The 23,283-nt window shown below is 38.0% G+C and overlaps 1 protein-coding gene across 4 annotated transcripts; it reads left to right on the top strand.

Annotated features, from left to right (window-relative positions):
* The first annotated feature begins 5,529 nt into the window (after nucleotides 1–5,529).
* LOC111197343 (protein lifeguard 3) lies at nucleotides 5,530–20,177 on the top strand. Of its 4 annotated transcripts, XM_022686687.2 has the most exons (14): nucleotides 5,530–5,639; nucleotides 6,750–7,009; nucleotides 7,227–7,329; nucleotides 8,558–8,628; nucleotides 9,932–9,996; nucleotides 10,112–10,165; nucleotides 11,283–11,333; nucleotides 11,441–11,480; nucleotides 11,824–11,861; nucleotides 14,878–14,965; nucleotides 15,598–15,693; nucleotides 16,339–16,392; nucleotides 19,748–19,905; nucleotides 20,069–20,177. In XM_022686687.2, the coding sequence occupies exons 2-13, from the start codon at nucleotides 6,788–6,790 to the stop codon at nucleotides 19,895–19,897; spliced, it is 1,032 nt and encodes a 343-aa protein (XP_022542408.2). In that variant the 5' UTR covers nucleotides 5,530–5,639; nucleotides 6,750–6,787; the 3' UTR covers nucleotides 19,898–19,905; nucleotides 20,069–20,177. The 4 variants fall into 4 exon arrangements, with proteins under 4 accessions (XP_022542408.2, XP_022542411.2, XP_022542409.2 ...); XM_022686690.2 differs by lacking the exon at nucleotides 7,227–7,329 and having other exon boundaries at nucleotides 8,561–8,628; XM_022686688.2 differs by lacking the exon at nucleotides 7,227–7,329.
* Nucleotides 20,178–23,283: the final 3,106 nt, after the last annotated feature.

The raw sequence follows: 23,283 nt of genomic DNA, 5'->3' as shown, positions 1-23,283 counted from the left end.
CACATAGCTCTGAATATATACAGTTCCTTGATAAAGTTTTTGCCCCTTGCAGATTTCTTATTTTTTTTGCTTTTTTTGTCATACTTACCTTTTTCAGATTATCAAACTAACTTTAATATCAGACAAAGATCATGAATTAACTGTAATTAATCAATTTTTTTTGGGAAAGATTAGTTCAATTTTACTACTAGCTACAACCAGGCCTGATTACAAGACCTTAAATAGAAAAAAAAAACACTTAAATAGAATCTGTCTGACAACATGAAGCAGATAAAAGATCTCTAAAAGCAGCACATTATGCCCCGATCTGAAGAAATTCAACAACAGATGAGAAAACAAAGTAATTAATCATCTATCAGAGCAGAAAATGTTATTTCTAAGGCCACAGTGAGAGCTATTATTCACAAATGAAAAAAAAAAAAACACGGAAAGGTGGTGAACCTTCCCAGGAGTGACCAGCCTACCAAAATTACTCCAAAAGGGCATGGACAACTCATCCAGGAGGTCACAAAAGAACCCATGACAACATCTGAAGAACTGTAGGCCACAATGACAAAAAAGCAAAAACAAAAAAAAACTCTGTAGGGGTCAATTATTTGTTCACAGCACTATAGTATGATGGCAGTTAATTGCATATTGATAAATAATATAACTAATAAATATGTTCATAATCAAACGTAAGTAAAACGTATATGAATGAATGAAGGTACATCCAAGATGTGGCAGGATTGTAACACCTAAATACCGTTGTCATTAATTTACTTTTTTATATTTTAATAATTGAATTGCCCATCTTCTTACAGCTCAATCAGATAAAAACACACACAACATCCAACAAGAACTAAAGCCCTGTCTATCTTTATACAGCTTGATCAGATAAAAAATACATAGAGCATTCAACAAGAACCAAAACTTCGCCCATCTATATACAGCTCAATACTATAACAACACATAGAGCATCCAACAAGAACCAAAACCCCACCCATCTTTATGCAGCTCAATCAGATAAAAGCACGGATAGCGCATGCATATATAAATAATTAATCAGTTCAGTTTTTTTATACAGTTATAAAACAGTTATTATACAGATAAAGCAGTTTATATTATTTAATGTTTCGTCTGTTTTTACGATGTATTTTGCAGCGAGGCCGGAGGCTCTAAATCCTTATGTGCGAATAGCTCTGTACATGAACTTCACTGATGCTCAGAGTTACTGCAGACAGCACTACACCGACCTCGCCACTGCCAGAGACCAAACCGAGGACGCCGTGATCGGCAGCTATCAGTCCTCCAACCACCTCTACATCGGCCTGTACAGAACCAGCACTCTAACGTGGGCCGATGGGAATAATTCCACCTTCAGGTTCTGGGGAGCCGGGCACCCACATTTATATCAGGGAGCGCCGTACTGTACCTCTACATCCATTAGTGACTCCGGGAGGTGGACGGATCAGTTGTGCACCGACACGCTGCCGTTTGTGTGCCACACTGGTGAGTAAATCCCTCGTTTATCTACTCTTTGTCATTATAACTTTCACTATAGTGGCATTTTGCATGTAACATGAATTTTCTGCCATTTCTCTGGAATTCTGTTTTTCTACATTGTAAATGAACACTGAAGTCCTGATGAGATCCAGTTTCATCATTATAACATTTCTGAAGTTCTTTGAGTTTAAGACAGCATTTTAATTGGGTAAAGTGCTGGGTTTGGTATAGTGGTGGGTGTTTGGTAAAGTGGTGGGTTGGGCAAAGTGATGGGTTGGTAAAGTGTTGGTTTTGGTAAAGTGGTGGGTTGAGTAAAGTGATGGGTTGGTAAAGTGTTGGGTTTGGTATAGTGGTGGGTGTTTGGTAAAGTGGTGGGTTGAGTAAAGTGTTGGGTTTGGTATAGTGGTGGGTGTTTGGTAAAGTGGTGGGTTGAGTAAAGTGTTGGGTTTGGTATAGTGGTGGGTGTTTGGTAAAGCGTTGGGTTGAGTAAAGTCTTGGGTTTGGTATAGTGGTGGGTGTTTGGTAAAGTGGTGGGTTGGGTAAAGTGATGGGTTGGTAAAGTGTTGGTTTTGGCATAGTGGTGGGTGTTTGGTAAAGTGGTGGGTTGGATAAAGTGATGGGTTGGGTATAGTGGTGGGTGTTGGGTACAGGGGCGGGTTGGGTATAGTGTTGGGTTGTTGGGTAAAGTGTTGGGTTTGTTAAAGTGGTGGAGGTTGGGATTAGTAGTGGGTTTGGTAAGAGATGGGATGAGTATAGTGGTGGGTGTTGGTTACAGGGGTGGGTTGGGTATAGTGTTGGGTTGTTGGGTAAAGTGTTGGGTTTGGTAAAGTGGTGGAGGTTGGGATTAGTAGTGGGTTGGGTATAGTGTTGGGTTGTTGGGTAAAGTGTTGGGTTTGGTAAAGTGGTGGAGTTTGGGATTAGTAGTGGGTTGGGTGTAGTATTGGGTTGAGTAAACAGGTGGGTTGGGTATAGCTCTATAGGATTCTCTGGCATTTCTCTGGCATTTTCCTTTTCCTACATTGTAAATGAACACTGAAGTCCTGATGAGATCCAGTTTCGTCAGTATAACATTTCTGATGTTCTTTGAGTTTAAGACAGCATTTTAGGATACTTTCAAAGTTCTTGAAATTTTTCTTTTTTCGGACTGACTGACCTTCATTTCTTAAAGTATTTTTTTCTTCACTTAGTTGAGTAGTTCTTGCTTCTCTGATGCTCTCAAACACTTTATTAAGAGGCAAGAAATTCAAGTAATTATCTCTTGATGAGTTCAGCACAGCTGTTAACTGAAAACCTGAATTCCAGGTGACTCTACCTCATAAAGCTGACATCAAGCAAGAGGTGCTAATTTAAAGAATATTCCCAAAAATACGCTAAAGTAACAGCATTTATTATTTTTTATCAAGATTTTTATCATGATTAATCACCAAATATTGTTATAATTACTACAAGCCTACCTTTATAAATGTTTTATGAATGGTCATAAATTACTTTAAAACAAGCAGTTAAAAATAATAATAATAAAAAAAATATATATATATAAGAACGCATAAATATAAATGGCAACAGGGAGCTGAAAATTTTCAAATGTGGTTTCACACTTATTTATAGTGTCAAACTTCAGATCTTTCTAAATACTTAAATTAAATTAATAAGTTGATTTATATGACTTAGCAAACAATGAATCACTGTTGCCTTTTCAATTGATGTGTTGTAACTGCTTATCAAAGGATATTAAAGCATTTACAACCTAATTAATAATAATTCATAAGCTCATTTATAAACCACGTATAAACCTTTTATAAGGGTATCGTCTTATTTTAAAGTGGTACCCATTTAAATATCCACTGCAAAATCTTAGTCTTAAGAAGTAGAAAATATGTGATTAATCATGATTAGTCACTTAATTTTGTTGTGATTAACAAATAAAAATGCAAACATAACTTTTGTTTGCATATAAAATTGTGGTGTCAGTTGATTGCTGCCAGTTTTAAGCTAAATCAGTGGTTGTTATCTGTTGTGAATAGAAATCTGCAGACCAGAAACAGGATTACTCTTCCTATAAATCCGCCTTCATGAGGTCCTGACTTGTGTTTGTTCTGATTCTCAGTTCAGACGGATCCTGTGGTAGGGATGAGGGTGAGGTTCAGGACGTGGAGGAACCTGTCCGACTCTGAGATCCAGGACATGGTCTCTCAGAAGGTGAGATAATTTAATTCACTGAACTACAACATAACTAATATACTGATATATTACACTTCAGTTTCATTTAGATTAGGTACATTAAAGAAATTAAGTTAGACGTACTTTTAATTTATACTTTATGCACAGATTAAACAGCAGCTGGTGGGTGGAGGACTTCCCAATGACATCACTGTAGCCGTGAGACAAGTTATAAAAAGAAGTCCCTGAGAGAAGAGGAAACACACACCTATTATACTGTATTATCTTCTGTGGAATCTGTTCTTAAATTATATCACTGTTTACACTGTAAATAAGTCTTACAATAAGTCTTACTGATTGCCTCTCTTTTTTCTATGTACATGAAAATGTTATGTTATTGATTGTTGATCAGTAAACTATCAGTTCCAAAGTAAAACCGAAGTCTACATTCCTTCTGAAGCTCTGAATCAATTTTCTATTGTTGGATAAAGTGGAAAGTGGTGGGTGTTGGGTAAAGTGGTGACAATTTACCATTGCTTACGTTTTTTCCATCACATTCCTTCCTGAAAGATAATGTTCTCTTACTGTCTTTTCATTGTTTGATAATGCATTGGACAGTTCTTCACCCAATTTTATTTTTTTACAGCTACAAGATGTTTTCTCTGGTTAATACAAAATAATTCAACCCTTCTTAAACAGATCTTTCCACAACCACAGGATAAGTCTGAGAAGCTACTTCCTGCATCAGTTTGGGTTTTAAAAACTTGTATAACAGACCACTCTAGGCCTATGATTACATTCTAGCCAATCAGGCACAGCGTACTCTTAACCGGAAATGACCGTCCACCTGGAGGAATGCATCTGGCACTGAGGACAAAGTGTCAATCCATATCTGGACATACAGTCACACACATTCAAACAATAGGGCATTTTTTTTTACAGATATCCAATTTTCCTGGGTATTTTTTGAGTATTCAAGAACATTTTAGAGTACCCTGAACACTATCTGGATCTGCAGTTCTGAAGAATCATAAGAAGAGCTGGAGTTTGGACTCATTTACACCCAGTACCTTTTCTAGCACTTTCCCATTTACAGTCTCTGTTTTTATTTTAAGTACTTTACTGGTATCTGCTGGCCAGCAAGGGTTACTACAACAACACTAACATGGGAGTAAAATCATTAAATGTAAAATTATTTCAATTATTAAATTATTCAGCTTAATTTATATAGCACATACAGTCTTCAGACAACTTAAAATAAAATAAAATAAAATAAATAAAATAAAAAGAGATGACTACAAATATGTTTAAAATAAAGTATTATATTAAGTACAAAATATTTTAAAAAATCAATACTTTAATTGTGGTCAGTAATAAAATATAGAAATATACAGGGACACAATTAAATAAATGGGAAACATATGCTAAATTAAACTAACTGATCACAAATGATCACAATATATATATATATATATATATATATATATATATTTGTGAAACACTATATAAAAGCTAAAGCTGAACAAGTAAGTTTTTTTTATATAATTTGCCTATTTATTTTATCTAAAAATAATGTGTTACACGGGTTAATCATTTATCACATAAAGTGTAGTAGTTTGCATATAATTGTAGTGTGACATAATATATTATATTAGTTTAAAATATTATATTACAAAATTATAACACTGTTTATTATATACGTATACAGTACATTAATTACATAATAATACTGTAAACTATGTATTTATGTGTTTATAATAGTATATTGGGAAAATAAGAAGGAATTTTGTTTAGTTTTATTCACTATTCTTATGATAGTGATACTGTGTGATGTAATTAATTAATTAATTAATTAGGTCTGGCGCTCCTCCTCCCGGTCCGGCTCCGGTTCCAGTAGCCGCGGTTCAGACTCCGCGCAGCCCCGCGGGGAGAGCAGCTCACAGCGGCCACAGAGACGCAGAGACCGCGGGTCCGGGCGGAGGTCCTGCAGCCCGGTGAGAGCGCGCGCGAGAGCTCGTGGCAGAAGTAGTAGTCGATTTAAACTGAAATGTTTACATTTAAAATTTAAAATCAAACTGGACCGTTAGTCTCCAACCGTCATTTCCAACTGTTAGTTAGATCTGTTAACTGGGTTAACTGGGTTTATATCTGGGTTTAGTTATGGTTTATGGTTATTTTAAGGGGTTATATCTGGGTTTAGTTATGGTTTATGATATTTTAAGGTTATGGTTATTGTTTTTGGTCATTTTAAGGTTAGGTTTATTGTTTATGTTTATTTTAAGATTAGATTTATGGCTTATGGTTATTTTAAGGTTAGGGATATGGTCAAGGGTTAATTGTACCAACTCTACTGTCAAAAGTAAGAACGTGTATTGTCTGGTCTGAAATAAGTGAACGATTTTGTAAACTTGTTTTCCCTCGGTTTGGTCTAACCTGATGTTTGGTTTGGTGAGTTTGGTGTTGTTCTGGTCTGGTCTGTTTTACTTTGTCTGTGTTGTTTAGTTTGTTCTGATCTGGTTTGGTGACCTATTTCGGTGTGTTTGGTTTGTCTAGTCTAGTTTGGTTTGATCTTTTAATTCTGGTTTGAACTGTTTGATCTGGTTTGGTGTGTATGGTTAGGTATATCTGGTTTTGGTTTGTTAGTTTTTGTTTGGTTTCTTCTGGTCTGGATGTTTGTTTTTTTCTGGACTGGTTTAGCCTGGTTTGGTCTGATCTGGTTTGGTTTCATATGGTTTGGTTTGTCTAGTCTGGGTTGGTCTGGTGTTTTCAGTCTAGTCTGAACTGTTTGATAGTATTTGGTTTCTTCTGGACTGGTTTAGTCTCTTTTGTCACGTCTGGTTTGTTCTGATCTGTTTTGAATTGTATGTTTGGTTTGTAAATCTGGTTTGGTGTGTTTGGTTTGTCTAGTCTGATTTGAACTGTTTGGTCTGAATTGGTTTGGTTTAGCCTTTTAGGACTGGTCTGTTCTGGTCTGGTCTTGTTTGGTTTGGCTGTTGCGTACCAGGTTTGATTAATGTATTTAATCACTAAAAGTGCCAGAGTTTGCTGAAGTTTCCCTGCATCCATCCATATAGTTGGCTGAATGTTTTGGAATGTGTTTACAGGGACGTTGCGATGTCGAAGTCCAATCTTCCTCCGAGTTATGAAGAGGCGGCACATCATCAGTATGGCTCTCCACAACAGGGTGCTGGGTATCCATATCCTGCGTACGGCTATCCTCCGCAGCCAGTGGTCTACGGCGGCCAGGAGCAGCCTGGGGTTCACCCTTCGGCCGGGCCGTGGTACGGACAAGGATACCCAGCCTCTGGGATGCCATCCTTCATACCAGCCTACGTTCCCTCTGGGATGCCTTCCTCAGACCCAGGTAGGTTAATCAGGGTGTTAATGCTGTACTATGACCTTACTGCAGTTTAGTTTGATTATGATTCTATAAAAGCATACCCATATGCCAGTCTGATACTCAGGGATATTGTTTAATAGTGAAAGTAAGAGTAAAATCAAGGGGTTTTAAAGGAACTAAACAGATGTGTAGTCTTAAGAAAACAGTTATCAGTGAGGATAATCAGCAAAAATGTCTTCAGTTGCTACAGAAAATAAAGATTAGGATCTGGAGCAATGGAAGAAGTTCATGTGAAGATCTGATGAGTCCAGATTTACCCTGTTTCAGAGGGATGGAGCATCAGGGTAAGAGGAAAAAAGGTGGCTGAAGTGATGCACCCATCATACCTATTGCCTACCATACAAGCCTGTGTGGGCGGAGCAATGATCTAGGGTTGCTGTTGTTGGTCAGGTCTAGGTTCATCAACGTTATGTGCCCAAAGAATAAGCCAATGCCAGGATTACTGAGGCTCAGATTGTGATTGTGAGGCATCTTTTTCACGTATAGATTGGTCACCACAGAGTTTGGGGACTTTAACCACATTGAGAATGTTTGTGCTGGATGTGCTCCAAATCTCCCATCATCAGTACAAGATCTTGATGAGAAGTTAATGCAATTTTTTAATGTTGAATGCTCTGCAAACCTGAGTATGGACACATAAACACAGAAATTTTAAAGTTGCAATCAAAACTCACCATTGTATCCTGTGTATTCAAGTCCTAGGCCATGTATTGGACATTGCTTAAAGGCATTATTTGTAATCTGTTGACTTAAGTACTCTATAATACAGTATATAGGGCTGCAACTAATGATTATTTTGGTAGTCGACTAATCCGATGATCATTTTTTTCGATTAGTCGATTAGTCAACGATTAATTTAAATGTCCACATGTTGTTTAAATGTGGAGAGTACTGATATTTAGTGAATAATTATGTAATCTGTTGTATTATTTGGGCTCTTTTGTAGACCCAGACCAAGTTTCTTTTAAAACTTTTCTGTCCCCAGCACTTTGTGTAATGTGGTATTATTTCGACAAATTTAAATAATCAATATTGTCCATTATATCGACTAATCGTTGCAGCCCTAACACTATATCCACAATACTTTGGGGACAACTACTCATTCTTTATTCTTTTGAAAGTAATGCCATTGTTGTAGTATGAAATAACTTTATCAACTGTCTAAAGATTAAGGATTTTTTGGAACATTGCTGTGCGGATTTGATTGTATTCACCAACAAGCGAGAGTTATAGTAAGATCAGAATATGTTGGATGGTCAACATTCCACCTTATTATCTCCAACTTCCTTTCTTTAAGTCCTTTTCTAGACAATCTGCATGTGTGTGCATGTGCACATCTGTGTCAGCAATGGGTGAAACATTTCTGTGTAAATGCACAGCAGTGACGAGGGCGTATTTCTCGCAATAAATCCTCTTTAACAGGCAGACAAAGCCTTTCTGTTTTCAAAGCCATTTCTAGAGAGTCTTACAGAGCAGCAAGAGCAGTCGCTAAAACAATGTTTGGTTTTCCAGAAGTCAGAGAAGACTACGCAGCAGATGGATTATGGGAAAGCAGGAGCGTCCGGCATGCGTTCATCAGAAAGGTGAGAAAATCATGATATATAAATTGAAATCTATGTGTATATGTATTTAATTAGATTGAATATGTTATAACAAAGCTAAAATATTAATACAAACAGAGTACATTTGTTTGTATTTAGTATTTAAAGTGAATCTAGTTAAACATGCTGATTATTATAGTGTTTGCATTAAAACATGCAGTTAAAAATAGTTGTCAAATATTATATCATATAACTTGATAACAGTAGTATTCTCTCTTGATTGTGGTCTATCATTATTTACTATAAATAGTATTTTAAGAATGTTTTTGTATAATGCTTTATATATATTGCAGTGCCTAGTAAATGAATAGTATATTGATCCAGATTATGCAGGAACACATAAGGAATCATGTAGTAACTTAAAAACAGTGTTAAACAAACCAAAATACTCTGTGAAGAAGCATTTAGATGCTCTTATCTGGGGAGCTGTTATTAACTTGTGGTTTCTGAGGCTGGTAACTCTTCTTTTCCTGAGGCAGTCCTGATGAGTGCCAGTTCCATCATCATAATGTTTTTGATTGTCTTTGCTGTGGCTGCACTTGAGGAAACTTTTTGAGAAAAGTTATTGAAATTCTTCTTTTTAGATTGACTGACCTTAATTTTTTCTTAAAGTATTTTTTTTCTTTACCTAGTTGAGTATTTCTTGTTCATAATCTGGATTAGAACCTTACTCAAATATTCACTATTCACTGTATACCTGTAACTCTACCTCTCCACTACTTTACTTTAACTGATGCTCTCAAACACTTTATTAAGAGACAAGAAATTCAAGTAATTAACTCTTGATGAGTTCAGCACAGCTGTTAACTGAAAGCCATTCTATTAAAATTCCATATTTTTCTTTATAGTTTGGATTAACAACACAATAAACAAACATAAACAAATGTTTACATACTTTTTTTGTTTTTATTAAATGTAAGAAACTGAAAACTTAAACATACATATTTTGTTGCAGTAGTATATTATTAAAATTATTTAATTTTATTATTATTATTATCTGTGTTTTGTCATATCGCAAAAAATATTGTTATCGTAAAAATACCCTGAAATATTGTGATATTATGTGATTTAGTCGTAACGTCCACCTCAAGTTAAATGGACCTTTTTAAGTACTGATCATATCAATGTCTTACTCAGAAAAGCATAATGTGCCAGTTATGATCGATATTGATTAAATATCTTATTACTACATTAATTATACAGGAGATATAGTACTTAGATTTAGTGATATTTTATTTAGATGTGTAGAGGATTGTAAAGCATTGCTTGTTTTTTTATGTTGCAGGTTTATCTGATTTTAGCAGCGCAGTTAACAGTCACTGCTTCAATAGTAGCTGTCTTCACATTTGTGTGAGTATAAATAAATCTCTTTTTAGATGAATATTAATATAAAATATTAGATATTCTATTCTATTCTAGCTATTCTCTATTTGTGGGTATTTTTATGTTTTGTCTTCTCTTGCAGTGATCCTGTCCGGCTGTTTGTAATCAAGTATCCAGCTATTTATTGGGCATCATTGTGAGTTTTTCTCATTTATTATTTATATAGTATGAAAGCCCATTCCCGCCACCTAAAAAAATAATTCAGCACATTTTTTAATTATTATTAAGAAAACTGCTATCTCATTATTGTGAGAAAGTAAGTCATTATTTTAAGATAGTAAGTCATTATCTTTAGATACTATCTAAATATTTTGAGATGTAGTATCTCAAAATATTAACTTAGTATCTCAAAACAATAACTTAGTATCTTAAAATAATAACGTAGTATCTCAAAATATTGACTTGGTATCTCAAAATAATGACAAAGTATCTTAAAATAATGACTTGCTATCTCAAAATAATGAGATAGCATTATACTTAAAATAAAAAAATAAAAAAATTGGGTTAATTTTAGATGGTGGGATTGGGTTTCCATAATATAGCACCTTTCATACACATTATTATTTCATTCAGATTATTCTATTTCTAGATAATGGTCATTCAGTGTGCTTTAAAATCTAGAAAGTACAAAAAAGTCTGATAAACTTGAAGAGAATAACAATAAAAATGGAAATATAAATAAAATAAGAATAAAACATGATTTAAACAATATATGTAAAATAAGAATATAAAAATAATAGAATTAAAGTGCTGGTACAGCTAAAAAAAGACATTTTAACAGAATTAAAACTAATAAAATTGTTAAAGAAAAATTACAAGACATTGTAATTAAAAGAATTTTCAAGTAATGAAAAGCTAAGAACAAAAATCAATACAAGAACTTTTCAAAAACTCTCTATACTTCAGCAGAAAACCCAAAAAAAGCAGATTACAGAGAATTGGCTTACTTTTTTATACTTGATGACCATTTACTGTATTTATTGGAAAAAGTTGGATTTCACAGCCTATTGGTGGATTTATAGCCCAGGTATAAATCTGTTTCTGTCACAACAGTAAATAATCATTTAAATATATAAAAAAATATATAAATTTGGACCAAAATTGAGGACAAATGTTATTCTTATTCAAAAGTGAAATACTTATTTAAATCATAATTGGTGAACTATGAGGGGCGAAATTTTAACATTTTTGTTTTTGATTAAAACATTAATTTTGTCTATTTTTGGATTTTTCTGTTTTTTTTTTTTTCACAGTGCTGTGTACTTTGTGACGTATCTTGTGTTGGTGTGCTGTGAGAAGCCACGGTGAGTTACACCACTCTTTTTACTTTTATAATATATTATGGGATAGCCAGTTCATTCTAGTTATTTTAACCAGTACTGATATAGTATATATAATTTTTTTTGTACAGGAGACGAGTTCCATGGAATTTACTCCTCCTTTTTGTATTTGTAAGTATTAGAATTAAAATATTCATACATTTTATATGCATTTTCCACACATTTTGTATTTCATACATTTTTGATACATGTATAATTTACATACATAATGTTTGTGTGTGTCTGTTTGTGTATTCATTTTAATGAATAGTACCGTCTTTTTAAAACTAATAATATTTTTAATATCATTAGAAGACTTGTTGAAGACAGATGGATTATGGAAAAACAGTTTTTTATATTTTATTCATTATATTATTCAGTGTTAAGAAGTGTTTAAGGTTATTTCTTTTAGTCTTTCTTTGATGAATCAGATTAAAGGTGTTGAAACTTAAGCTGTATTATTTATTCTCTACAGACTCTTGCCATGTCCTACATGACAGGAACACTAGCGAGGTTAGTCTCATGAAAACACCCCTGAATTACTGTAGATACTGTATAAAGATACTGCCATAACACCCTGAATTTCAGTAAACTCAAACTGCATTACCGGTGGTGCAGCAACAGAGGGAGCTCTTCACACTGAAGACTGTGCTCACGTTACGTAGCTGGACTATAGAGAAGAAGAGTAGAGCAGGTTGAGGAAGTTGGGTAAAGTGGGGTAGAGCGAGGAAAAGAAAGGGATATTGAGGTTGAGCGAGGCAAGGCGAGGTAGAGTGATGAAGATCAAGATAGAGTGAGGTAGAGTGGGGTAGTGAGAAAGATCAAGATAGAGTGAGGTGTAGTGGGGTACAGTAAGGTAGAGAAAGATAGAATGAGGTAGAGCAAGTAAGAATGAGGAAGAGTGGGGTAGAGTAAGGTAGAATGAGCTAGAGTGAGGAAGATCAAGGCAGGGTGAGGAAGAGTGAGGTAAATTGAAGTTGAGTGAGGAAGATCAGGGCATAGTGAGGTAAAGTAGAGTACAGTTAGGAAGATCAAGGCAGAGTGAGGTAGAGTGGGGTAGAGCGAGGAAGAGAAAGGGAGATTGAGGTTGAGCGAGGCAAGGCAAGGTAGAGTGATGAAGATCAAGATAGAGTGAGGTAGAGTGGGGTAGTGAGAAAGATCAAGATAGAGTGAGGTGTAGTGGGGTACAGTAAGGTAGAGAAAGATAGAATGAGGTAGAGCAAGTAAGAATGAGGAAGAGTGGGGTAGAGTAAGGTAGAATGAGCTAGAGTGAGGAAGATCAAGGCAGGGTGAGGAAGAGTGAGGTAAATTGAGTTAGAGTTCAGTACAGTGGAGTTGAGTGAGGAAGATCAAGGCAGAGTGAGGTAGAGTGGGGTAGAGCGAGGAAGAGAAAGGGAGATTGAGGTTGAGCGAGGCAAGGCAAGGTAGAGTGATGAAGATCAAGATAGAGTGAGGTAGAGTGGGGTAGTGAGAAAGCTCAGGGCAGAGTGAGGTAAATTGGGTTAGAGTTCAGTAGAGTGGAGTTGAGTGAGGAAGATCAGTGCGATCAAAGTGAGGCAGAGTGAATTGGAGTGAGGTAGAGAGGGTAGAGTAAGGTTTCTAGCAAGCTAGAAAAGGGTGAGGTAGAGTGGTTTAGAGCAAAGTAGAGTGAGGTAGCACGAGGCAAATCAAGGTAGAGTGAGGTGTATTGAGAGATTTAGGTATAGCGGGGGGTAGTAAACTAAAATCAGGTAGAGTGAGGCAAATCGACGGTTAAGGTAAAGTGAGGTAGTGTGGGGTAGAGTGAAATGGTTAAGGTAAAGTGAGGTAGAGTAAAGTAGTGTGGGGTAGAGTGAAGTAGATTAAGGTAAAGTGAGGTAGAGTGAAGTAGTGTGGGGCAGAGTGAAGTAGTGCGGGGTAGAGTGAGATAGAGTGAAGTAGTGTGGGGTAGAGTGAGGTAGATTAAGGTAAAGTGAGGTAGAGTGAAGTAGTGTGGGGTAGAGTGAAGTAGTGCGGGGTAGAGTGAGATAGATTAAGGTAAAGTGAGGTAGAGTGAAGTAGTGTGGGGTAGAGTGAAGTAGTGTGGGGTAGAGTGAGGTAGTGTGGGGTAGAGTGAGGTAGATTAAGGTAAAGTGAGGTAGAGTGAAGTAGTGTGGGGTAGAGTGAAGTAGTGTGGGGTAGAGTGAGGTAGATTAAGGTAAAGTGAGGTAGAGTGAAGTAGTGTGGGGTAGAGTGAGGTAGTGTGGGGTAGAGTGAGGTAGATTAAGGTAAAGTGAGGTAGAGTGAAGTAGTGTGGGGTAGAGTAAAGTAGTGTGGGGTAGAGTGAGGTAGTGTGGGGTAGAGTGAGATAGAGTGAAGTAGTGTGGGGTAGAGTGAGGTAGATTAAGGTAAAGTGAGGTAGAGTGAAGTAGTGTGGGGTAGAGTGAAGTAGTGTGGGGTAGAGTGAGGTAGATTAAGGTAAAGTGAGGTAGAGTGAAGTAGTGTGGGGTAGAGTGAAGTAGTGTGGAGTAGAGTGAGGTAGTGTGGGGTAGAGTGAGGTAGATTAAGGTAAAGTGAGGTAGAGTGAAGTAGTGTGGGGTAGAGTGAAGTAGTGTGGGGTAGAGTGAGGTAGATTAAGGTAAAGTGAGGTAGAGTGAAGTAGTGTGGGGTAGAGTGAGGTAGTGTGGGGTAGAGTGAGGTAGATTAAGGTAAAGTGAGGTAGAGTGAAGTAGTGTGGGGTAGAGTGAGGTAGTGTGGGATAGAGTGAGGTAGATTAAGGTAAAGTGAGGTAGAGTGAAGTAGTGTGGGGTAGAGTGAAGTAGTGTGGGGTAGAGTGATGTAGATTAAGGTAAAGTGAGGTAGAGTGAAGTAGTGTGGGGTAGAGTGAGGTAGATTAAGGTAGAGTGAGGTAAAAAAAATCTTTGAGAAGATTAAACTAATTTACAGCACAGTTTACCTAAATCATGGGCCTGTAATCTTAAACATAAACACAAATATACACTCAAATCTGTATCAGCTGATTGGATCGGTGGGCAAAAAACGGACATTTCCACTGTATATAAATATTTAATTTACACATCAATAATTACATTGTTTAATGAATAATTGATGTATTATTTAATTAGGCATGTATTGTCCTCCATTAATACTGATGCATTTTGTAACGAGGAAGTGTTTGATTTATTATTCATTTACTGCTGGGTAAACTAATGAGTGGAAATTGGGGATCATTTCCAATCATATTCAGTCATTATTCACTGAAATTATGTTGCATCTGTTTCAACAGTAGAATTGATGTCGGGCAATAAATAAATCAGTGATTTATTTATTTATATTTAAATAGTAACTGGGACTTTGATGCAAACTATACTGTGGCAGAAATAATTGCATTAAATTAAAGAATTTATAAATAAATTAAGAATGTAAAGGACAATAAATGTTTCATTAATTACAGGATTTTAAGGGATGCTATTTTTAATGCAGGGAAACATTATATCTATTATTTAAATGGTGAAATAACAGAATAAACAGTGTTTTTGTGCCACTAATATTGTCAATATTGTCGTTTCAGTTATTTTGACACTAAAGCAGTGTTCCTGGCACTGGGGATAACAGCAGTGGTGTGCATCGCTGTCACAATCTTCTCTTTTCAGACTAAGGTAAAAACTGCAGCACTGCAGGCTCTGATCGACCAGCGGCTCTGAAACGCGCCATTGTTGGCGTTCTCGAATGTCCCCATTGTCTCAGCTTACAATGACCGTCTGTCCCTCTTAAAACATTCATGCCTAGCTGGCAAATGTCTCATGCCTTCTCATCACAAACCCTGATCAACAACAAATACGGCGTCAGTTCTGTTGACTGAGGAATTTCAGAGGAATTGAATAAAGAGAAACATCAGAAGGATGATTTAGACTTTCTGTTTATGGTCTTTTTATTCTTTAAAACCTACTGTAACAATAAGGCTGGTGTATTTTTCCCTTTTTTTCCAATTTAGCATCCTAGCGCTAGTAGCATCAAAGTGCTAATGCTCGGAAGAAAGCGCAGTGACTCTGATGGTTCTGATACATCAGCTCACAGATGCAGCCTTGTGCTGATCCACATCACCCTAGGAGTGATGAAAGAGGGGAGAGAAGAGGGCCATCTACTGTACTGTACCCACCGAGAGAGAGAGCAAGGACAATTGTTCTCTCTCAGGGCTCCGGCAGCTAATGGCAAGCTGCATTACTGGGATTCGAACTAGTTATCGATTCGAATCTCTAACTTGTAAATGTTTCTATGTGTTTTTGGCCAGGTGGACTTCACCTCCTGCACTGGTCTGCTGTGTGTTCTGGGAGTGGTTGTTTTGGTTACAGGAATCATTACAACCATCGTTCTCTCCTTTCAGTATGTAAGTGCAAACTCTCCATTAGCACACTTTGACTCGGAGGACACTGTTGGTAGAGATAGACCATTCTGTGTCCTGATGAGTGCCAGTTTCATCATTATAATGTTTTTGATGGTCTTTGCGATTTGGTGACTGCACTTGACGATACTTTCAAAGTTAGTGAAATTCTTCTTTTCGGATAAACCGATCTTCATTAATCAAAAGTCATTTTTTTTCTTTACTTAGTTGAGTTGTTCTTGTTTCTTTAACTTTACCTCTTCACTACTTTTATTAAGAGATAAGAAATTCAAGTAATTAACTCTTGATGAGTTCAGCACAGCTGTTAACTGAAAGCCTGAATTCCTGAATTCCAGGTGACTCTACCTCATAAAGCTGACTGAGAAAATCCAGCAGATTATCTAAAATATAAAATATATTAAACATATTGTGGTTCGTTTAACACTAAAGAGTTCCATATGTTTTCTTCTCAGATTGGACAATTATAGCATTTATTTACCATAAAGAACATTTTCAATGATGGAAAACACTGAATTTAAGATTGGTACTGTATATTGCAGTAATACAAAATACAGGAATTACCAGGCAAAACGTCAATGATCCAAAATGTCATGATATTAACATTGTGAGCTTATCTTTCTTATCCTGCAGGTTTCTTGGCTTCACATGCTCTACGCTGCTATTGGAGCTATAGCCTACACTCTGGTGAGTTTACAGGAATCGTCTTGGTGCGGGTCAGAGCTGCAATGATCAGTCGATATTACTCAACTCGCCCTGCGTCTCCAAAAATGCAGATTACACATTTCCTTAATAAATAGCAGCACTTTCCACATTCAAAGGAACTTGTTCTGTACATTTCAACAGCATTTAAATCCCAGGAGCCCCTCCCAATGCAATCAGATATGGAGCACATGGGAGTAATAATCGTTGACTAATCAGAAATAAATAATCGTCTGATTAGTCGACTACCAAAATAACTCATTAATTTCAGCCCTAGATACATTCTACATTATTTCTTTAATTATTTTCAGAAGCCTGTATTTTAAGCAATAATACTCTCAAGGTTTGTGCTATTAGGTGTAATATTGGCACTGCTGTGCTGCGGACATGTAGCCTCATCACATGCCAATATTACACCATATAGCACAGATTTTTAGTGTATTATTGTGATTATTATACCACAGTTCCATTATCTCTGTTTATTGAATGATTTTAAAGAGTTAAAGAGGAGGAGAAAATAGGATCTGTTTGGTTATAAAAACTCCGCCAGTTAAAATAGTTCCAATGCTGCTCTGTTTGTAGCTGCGCTGTTTGGCTTGTAAGCGCTGCATCGTTGCTAGGTTACCTGTATGTGGCGGAGTAATACAGTAATACATGGAGAGCTTCGGTTACAGTGCATTACCGGCCGATAACGGCACTCATAGAATACCTTTCAGCCAATCACATCGCAGAGTCAAAACTGACTGTAGTATAATATGGGTTAAATGATATTGGATTGGACTCCAAACACTATACATTAGCAACATCTAAAAGAGGCGGAGCCAGACTTTGCTACTCATTCGATAGGCCCGCCCCCTTCTCCCAGACCAAGGATCTCAGACTGCCTTCATTGAGCTCACAGTGCCGCCTAAAGTCAAGTCAAGTCAGTCAAGTCAAGTCAAGTAGTTTTATTGTCAATACTGCATATGTACAGGACATACAGAGAATTGAAATTACGTTACTCTCCTTCCCAATTTTACAGCAAGTACAGATAATAGATATAATAAAGGAGAATGGGAGACACTATGAGTACAATACAGCAGGGACACAAATAGACATACATGAGACAAAAACAAGGTGCAGTGGTGTGGGGGAGGAACAGATATATAAATATAAGTAAATAAGTAAAAATAGATATATAATTATAATATAAAAGAGTGGGAGACACTATATGTTCAATACAGCAAGACACAATAAACATACGTAAGACAATAGTGCAATATTGATGGTGATTGAGATGGAATGACAGTAAAAATAGTAAATAACAGTAGTGCAAATACGGTATATGGTATATAGCTTAAGGCTGGTAAAGTGAATGGGTGCGTAAGTCCTTAAAGTTCACAGTTTAATTAAGTGGAATTAAAGTGCGTATTGACAGTGCAGTATATCAGTAGTGCAGGTGTTGTGTAGTGCAAGTCCGTTTGGAAGGGACCAGTACTTTGTGCATTGTAGTGCAGAGTCTCAGTACTTTATTAGTGGGGGGGTCAGGATGCTGAGTGAGTGTGTGCTGGGGGCAGGATTGGGATGGGGGGTAGAGCAGGAAGAGAGTTCAGCATCCTCACAGCCTGATGGATGGGGCTGTCTCGCAGTCTGCTGGTCCTCGCCCCGAGACTCCGCAGTCTCCTCCCTGATGGCAGCAGGCTGAAGAAGCTGTGTAGTGGGTGAGTGGGTGGGTGGGATCTCCTGCCAAACGGAGGGCTTTCCGTGTGAGGCGGGAGCTGTACAAGTCCTGAAGGGAGGGGAGAGAGGTGCCAACAATCTTCTCAGCTGCTCTCACGATGCGCTGGAGGGTCCTGCGGCAGGATGCTGTGCAGGCCCCGTACCACACGGTGAAACAGCTGGTCAGTATGCTCTCGATGGCCCCTCTGTAGAAGGTGGTCATGATGGGGGTGGGGGCTCCAGCTCTTCTCAGCTTGCGGAGAAAGTAGAGACGCTGATTTGCCTTCCTGGCCAGTGACGCTGAGTTGGTGCTCCAGGAGAGGTCCTCTGTGACGTGCACACCCAGGAACTTGGTGCTGCTCACCCTCTCCACAGCAGTTCCGTTGATGAACAGAGGGCTGTGCAGTGTGTGAGTTCTCCTGAAGTCCACAACAATCTCCTTGGTCTTCTCTGTGTTCAGAGAGAGATTGTTGTGTTTGCACCAGGAGGCCAGGCGGCTCACCTCGCTCCTGTAGTGTGACTCATCGTTGTTGCTGATGAGACCCACCACCGTGTCATCCGCAAACTTGACGAAGAGGTTGGAGGTGTGTGCTGGTGTGCAATCGTGGGTCAGCAGAGTGAACAGAAGGGGGCTCAGCACACATCCTTGGGGAGCCCCTGTGTTCAGTGTGGTGATGCTGGATGTGCTGCTGCCAACCCGCACTGCCTGTGGTCTTCCAGTCAGGAAGTCTAACAGCCAGTTGCACAGTGAAGTGCTCAGCCCCAGACTGTCCAGTTTGTGTATGAGCTGTTGGGGGACGATTGTGTTGCATGCTGAGCTGAAGTCAACAAACAGCATTCTGACGTAGGTGTTCTTCTTGTCCAGGTGTGTGAGGGCTGAGTGGAGAACAGTGGAGATGGCATCATCGGTCGAGCGATTTGACCGATAAGCAAACTGGTAGGGGTCCAGGGAGGGGGGAGCAAAGACTTGATGTGATGCATGACTAGTCGTTCGAAGCACTTCATGAGGATGGGGGTGAGTGCAACTGGACGATAGTCATTGAAACAGGATGGCGATGCCTTCTTTGGGACAGGGATGATGGTGGTGGCTTTGAACCACCGCCTGACTCAGAGAGGTGTTATAAATGTCAGTATAAACCTCTGCGAGTTCCCAGGCACAGTCTCTCAGCACACGGCCAGGAATGTTGTCAGGCCCAGGAGCTTTCCGAGCATTGATCCTGCTGAATGCTCTCCTCACACTGTCTGGGGACAGCGTCAGCACCTGGTCACCAGGAGGAAGGATGGATTTCTGGGCGGGTGTGTTGTTGAGTGGCTCGAACCTTGCGAAGAACCCATTCAGGTCGTTCAGCAGAGATGTGTCGCTGTCGCAGGTCTGTGGATGTGGTTTATAGCCTGTGATAGACTGGATACCCTGCCACAGGTTCTGTGTGTCTCTGCTGTCACTGAAGTGTTGGGAAATCTTCTTTGAGTACAGCCTCTTAGCTTTCCTGATCCCGCGGGACAGGTTGGCCCTGGCTGACCTCAGGCCTGCCTGGTCACCTGTGCTTGTGGACCTTATAGGAGCTAAAGGATCTTATAGTTGTTGTTTATGTGTTTTATTTTGGTCTGACTGTGTTTCTGTGCTTTTTCTCCTGTTCTGCAGTTTCTGGCGTATCACACTCAGGTGCTGATAGGAAACCGCTCTCACACCCTCAGCCCAGAGGAGTACATTTACGCAGCTCTGTCTCTTTACGTAGACATCGTCCAGATCTTCATCTTCCTCCTGCAGATCACAGGCAGCTCCTCAGACTGAACCCTGTGGTAGGGCTGAATATGAGTGTGTGCATATATATGTATATGTATGTCACTGGACTGCGCCTTTTGTGTAATAAAATAGAATTAAAATATGTACAATACAAAATAATCTATTTTATAGAAGTTGCAGATTGTACATTTCCTGTAACACACATTTCCTCTCTTGCAGTTTGATCAGAACTCCTCTTAATGGCGCTGTTATCAGCAGGCAGGAGTAATGGATTACAGTCTGTTGTGTTGATTGTACATCATAAAGATGCTTCTGAACTTCTGTAAAAAGCTATAAAACACAGAAAAATTGTGAGAAATATGTCTTTTTTATTTTAAATCACTGTTATATTTAGCCTTTTTTCGGTTTAGAACAGAGGCAACGCTACTCATTTAATGACTGTAGGAGTAAACGCAGCATGCAGGATACAGAGAGCATTAATATGAGCATATTCACAATAATTCAGTGTTTTGAATGAGTCTGTATTTATGTAAAACTATTTTATTTTATTGTTGCACTTTTATTATTGAGACTAAACATATGGAAAAACCAAGCTAATGTATGCTTTGCTTCTTTAGGTATTATTGTAAAAACTGAGGTAATGTAAAAATTCACTGACCAACAAACTATAAGAGCAACAGCTGATAACTGGAGAATTCAGCGTTTTTGACCTGTGGACCATTTCTGTCAATGAGTTGTAGAAAAAAATGTGTTAATGCATTTATTTTAACACACAACCAGGAAGTTTAGTTTCAAACACATAAAAATACAATGACTAGAGAAGCCGTTCTAAATTCTAAAAACTATCGATCTATCAGGACAGATGAAGGTAGAAAACATGAATGCTGTGGTTCCATTCCTCTAATTCCTATAAGAAATTAAGCCAAAATTGGCCTTCATGTAGAGGAATTTGCAATCGGGGTCTCTCAATTTGCAATAGGCCTTCTCCCTTCTCCCAGAACAAGAGTCTCAGACTGCCTTCATTGCAATTGGTGTATCAGGTGTAGATAGTAGAGGTGGGCGATATGGCCCTATAATAATATCACAATATTTAATGGTATTTTCATGATAACCATACTCTTGGTGATATGACAAAACACTGAATTGATATAGTAAATATATATACTTTAAGAATACACTACTGCAACCAAAAGAAAATTACATTTTATTGTTGCTTAAGATATGAAATGGCACACCCCTAACTGAGATATTTTAAAAAAATACAAGAATTTTATCATCAGATTTGTAACAGAGGTCAATTATCCAGAATGTCATGATACTAATAATACTAATAATGCACTCCTCCAAATATCTCTACATATCCAGGATTAATGTAAAAATGTAGTAGATATAAAATACAGGGGTTGGACAATGAAACTGAAACACCTGGTTTTAGAGCACAATAATTGATTGTGGTGACGGACAGTTCTAGTGGAAACAGGAGAGTTGAGGTGCACATTGAATTCGCGTGATTTGATCAGCCGTGGGTTTATGTTTATTTGGATACAATCCGGGTTAGCACCCGAACATCCCTTTCAGACAGCTTCCTCTTACAGCGTCCACAGTTAATCCTGTTGGATGTGGTTGGTCCTTCTTGGTGGTATGCTGACATTACCCTGGATACCGTGGCTCTTGATGCATCACAAAGACTTGCTGTCTTGGTCACAGATGATCCAGCAAGACGTGCACCAACAATTTGTCCTCTTTTGAACTCTGGTATGTCACCCATAATGTTGTGTGCATTGCAATATTTAGAGCAGAACTGTGCTCTTACCCTGCTAATTGAACCTTCACACTCTGCTCTTACTGGTGCAATGTGCAATTAATGAAGATTGACCACCAGGCTGCTCCAATTTAGCCATGAAAATGTTTCTTTTGTTAAAACAGGAAAAAAAAGTAATACCCTGTTGTGACAGTTATTATGAAAACTCCTGTTTCCATTATTTTGCCCACGTGAATACGATATGAACACCTGAAATGAATCATGACTTGTTTTTAACCCCACGGTTTGAGAACTGCAGGCGCCTGTAGAGAACATGAAGTGGCCTACAGGAGTTTAAGCTCTGCAGGTTTTGACAGGAAGTCCCGTCTGTAACAGCTGTTTCAGCTCATTATCTAATTATCAAGCTGCTGATTTGCGTCAAAGCTGGATAAATCCAAAAACGACCGCACAGAGCTCTGTCCCCCGAGGCCCTGAGCTCCTCAGCTCTTCTGGAAGAGTCTTCAGCAGTGCGTGATTCAGTAACGATCAACAGATACGCTGCTGTAATCTGATACACGTGTGGAAGAGTGAGCCGGTTCAGCTCAGGAATGAGAGCCAGGCCGGTTTCGGTCGCTCATTAGTGAATCTGACGGCTTTACTCACCTGTTTGTGGAAACTGTTGGTGCCTTGAGGTTAAATGGCAGTTTTGGAATCAAGCAGGTCGAATTACTAACTAAATATTAACATGGACACATATATACGTCCATAAGTGAGGGATTCCTGCTGGAAAATGAAATCCAATCCATCACTGATTGGTGGAAACTTCACACTAGACCTCGAGCAGTTTGGACTGTGTGTCTCTCCACTCTTCCTCCAGACTCTGATCCCTTAGTTTACAAATGAAATGTAAAATTTACTGATGATCAGTGATGGATTTCACGGCACACTGCCCACACAACCAAAACTCCAGTACCAATTGGACTTACATAATATTCAAATTTTCAGAGACACTAATTTTTGGGTTTTTCATTGGCTGTAAGCAATAATCATAAACAATAAAATAAATAAACGCTTAAAAAATAGATCACTCTGTGTGCAATACATCTACAGCTCTGGGAAAAAATATATAAGAGAGCACTTTAAAATGATGAGTTTCTTTGATTTTTACCAAATTGAAAACCTCTGGAATATAATCAAGAAACCATCAAATCAAACTGAACTGCTTGAATTTTTGCACCAGGAGTAAAGCAGCATAAAGTTATCCAAAAGCAGTGTGTAAGACTGGTGGAGAAGGAGAACATGATGCATAAAAAAACTGTGATTATAAGTCAGGGTTATTATTCCACCAAATATTGATTTCTGAACTTTATGAATATGAACTTGTTTTCTTTGCATTATTTGAGGTCTGAAAGCTCTGCATCTTTTTTGTTATTTCAGCCATTTCTCATTTTCTGTAAATAAATGCTCTAAATGACAATATTTTTATTTGGAATTTGGGAGAAATGTTGTCTGTAGTTTATAGAATAAAACAACAATGTTCATTTTACTCAAACATAAACCTATAAATAGCAAAATCAGACAAACTAATTCAGAAACTGAGGTGGTCTAATGCATTTTTAGTGATGCACTAGTAGTATGTTGACAGATCTGCAACAACAAGCAAACAAACAAAAGACTACTTTGACACATGAGG

The sequence above is a fragment of the Astyanax mexicanus genome, chromosome 11, assembly GCF_023375975.1.
Source record: "Astyanax mexicanus isolate ESR-SI-001 chromosome 11, AstMex3_surface, whole genome shotgun sequence".
NCBI classification, from domain to species: Eukaryota; Metazoa; Chordata; class Actinopteri; order Characiformes; family Acestrorhamphidae; genus Astyanax; species Astyanax mexicanus.
This window is presented reverse-complemented; position numbering and strand designations above follow the sequence as displayed.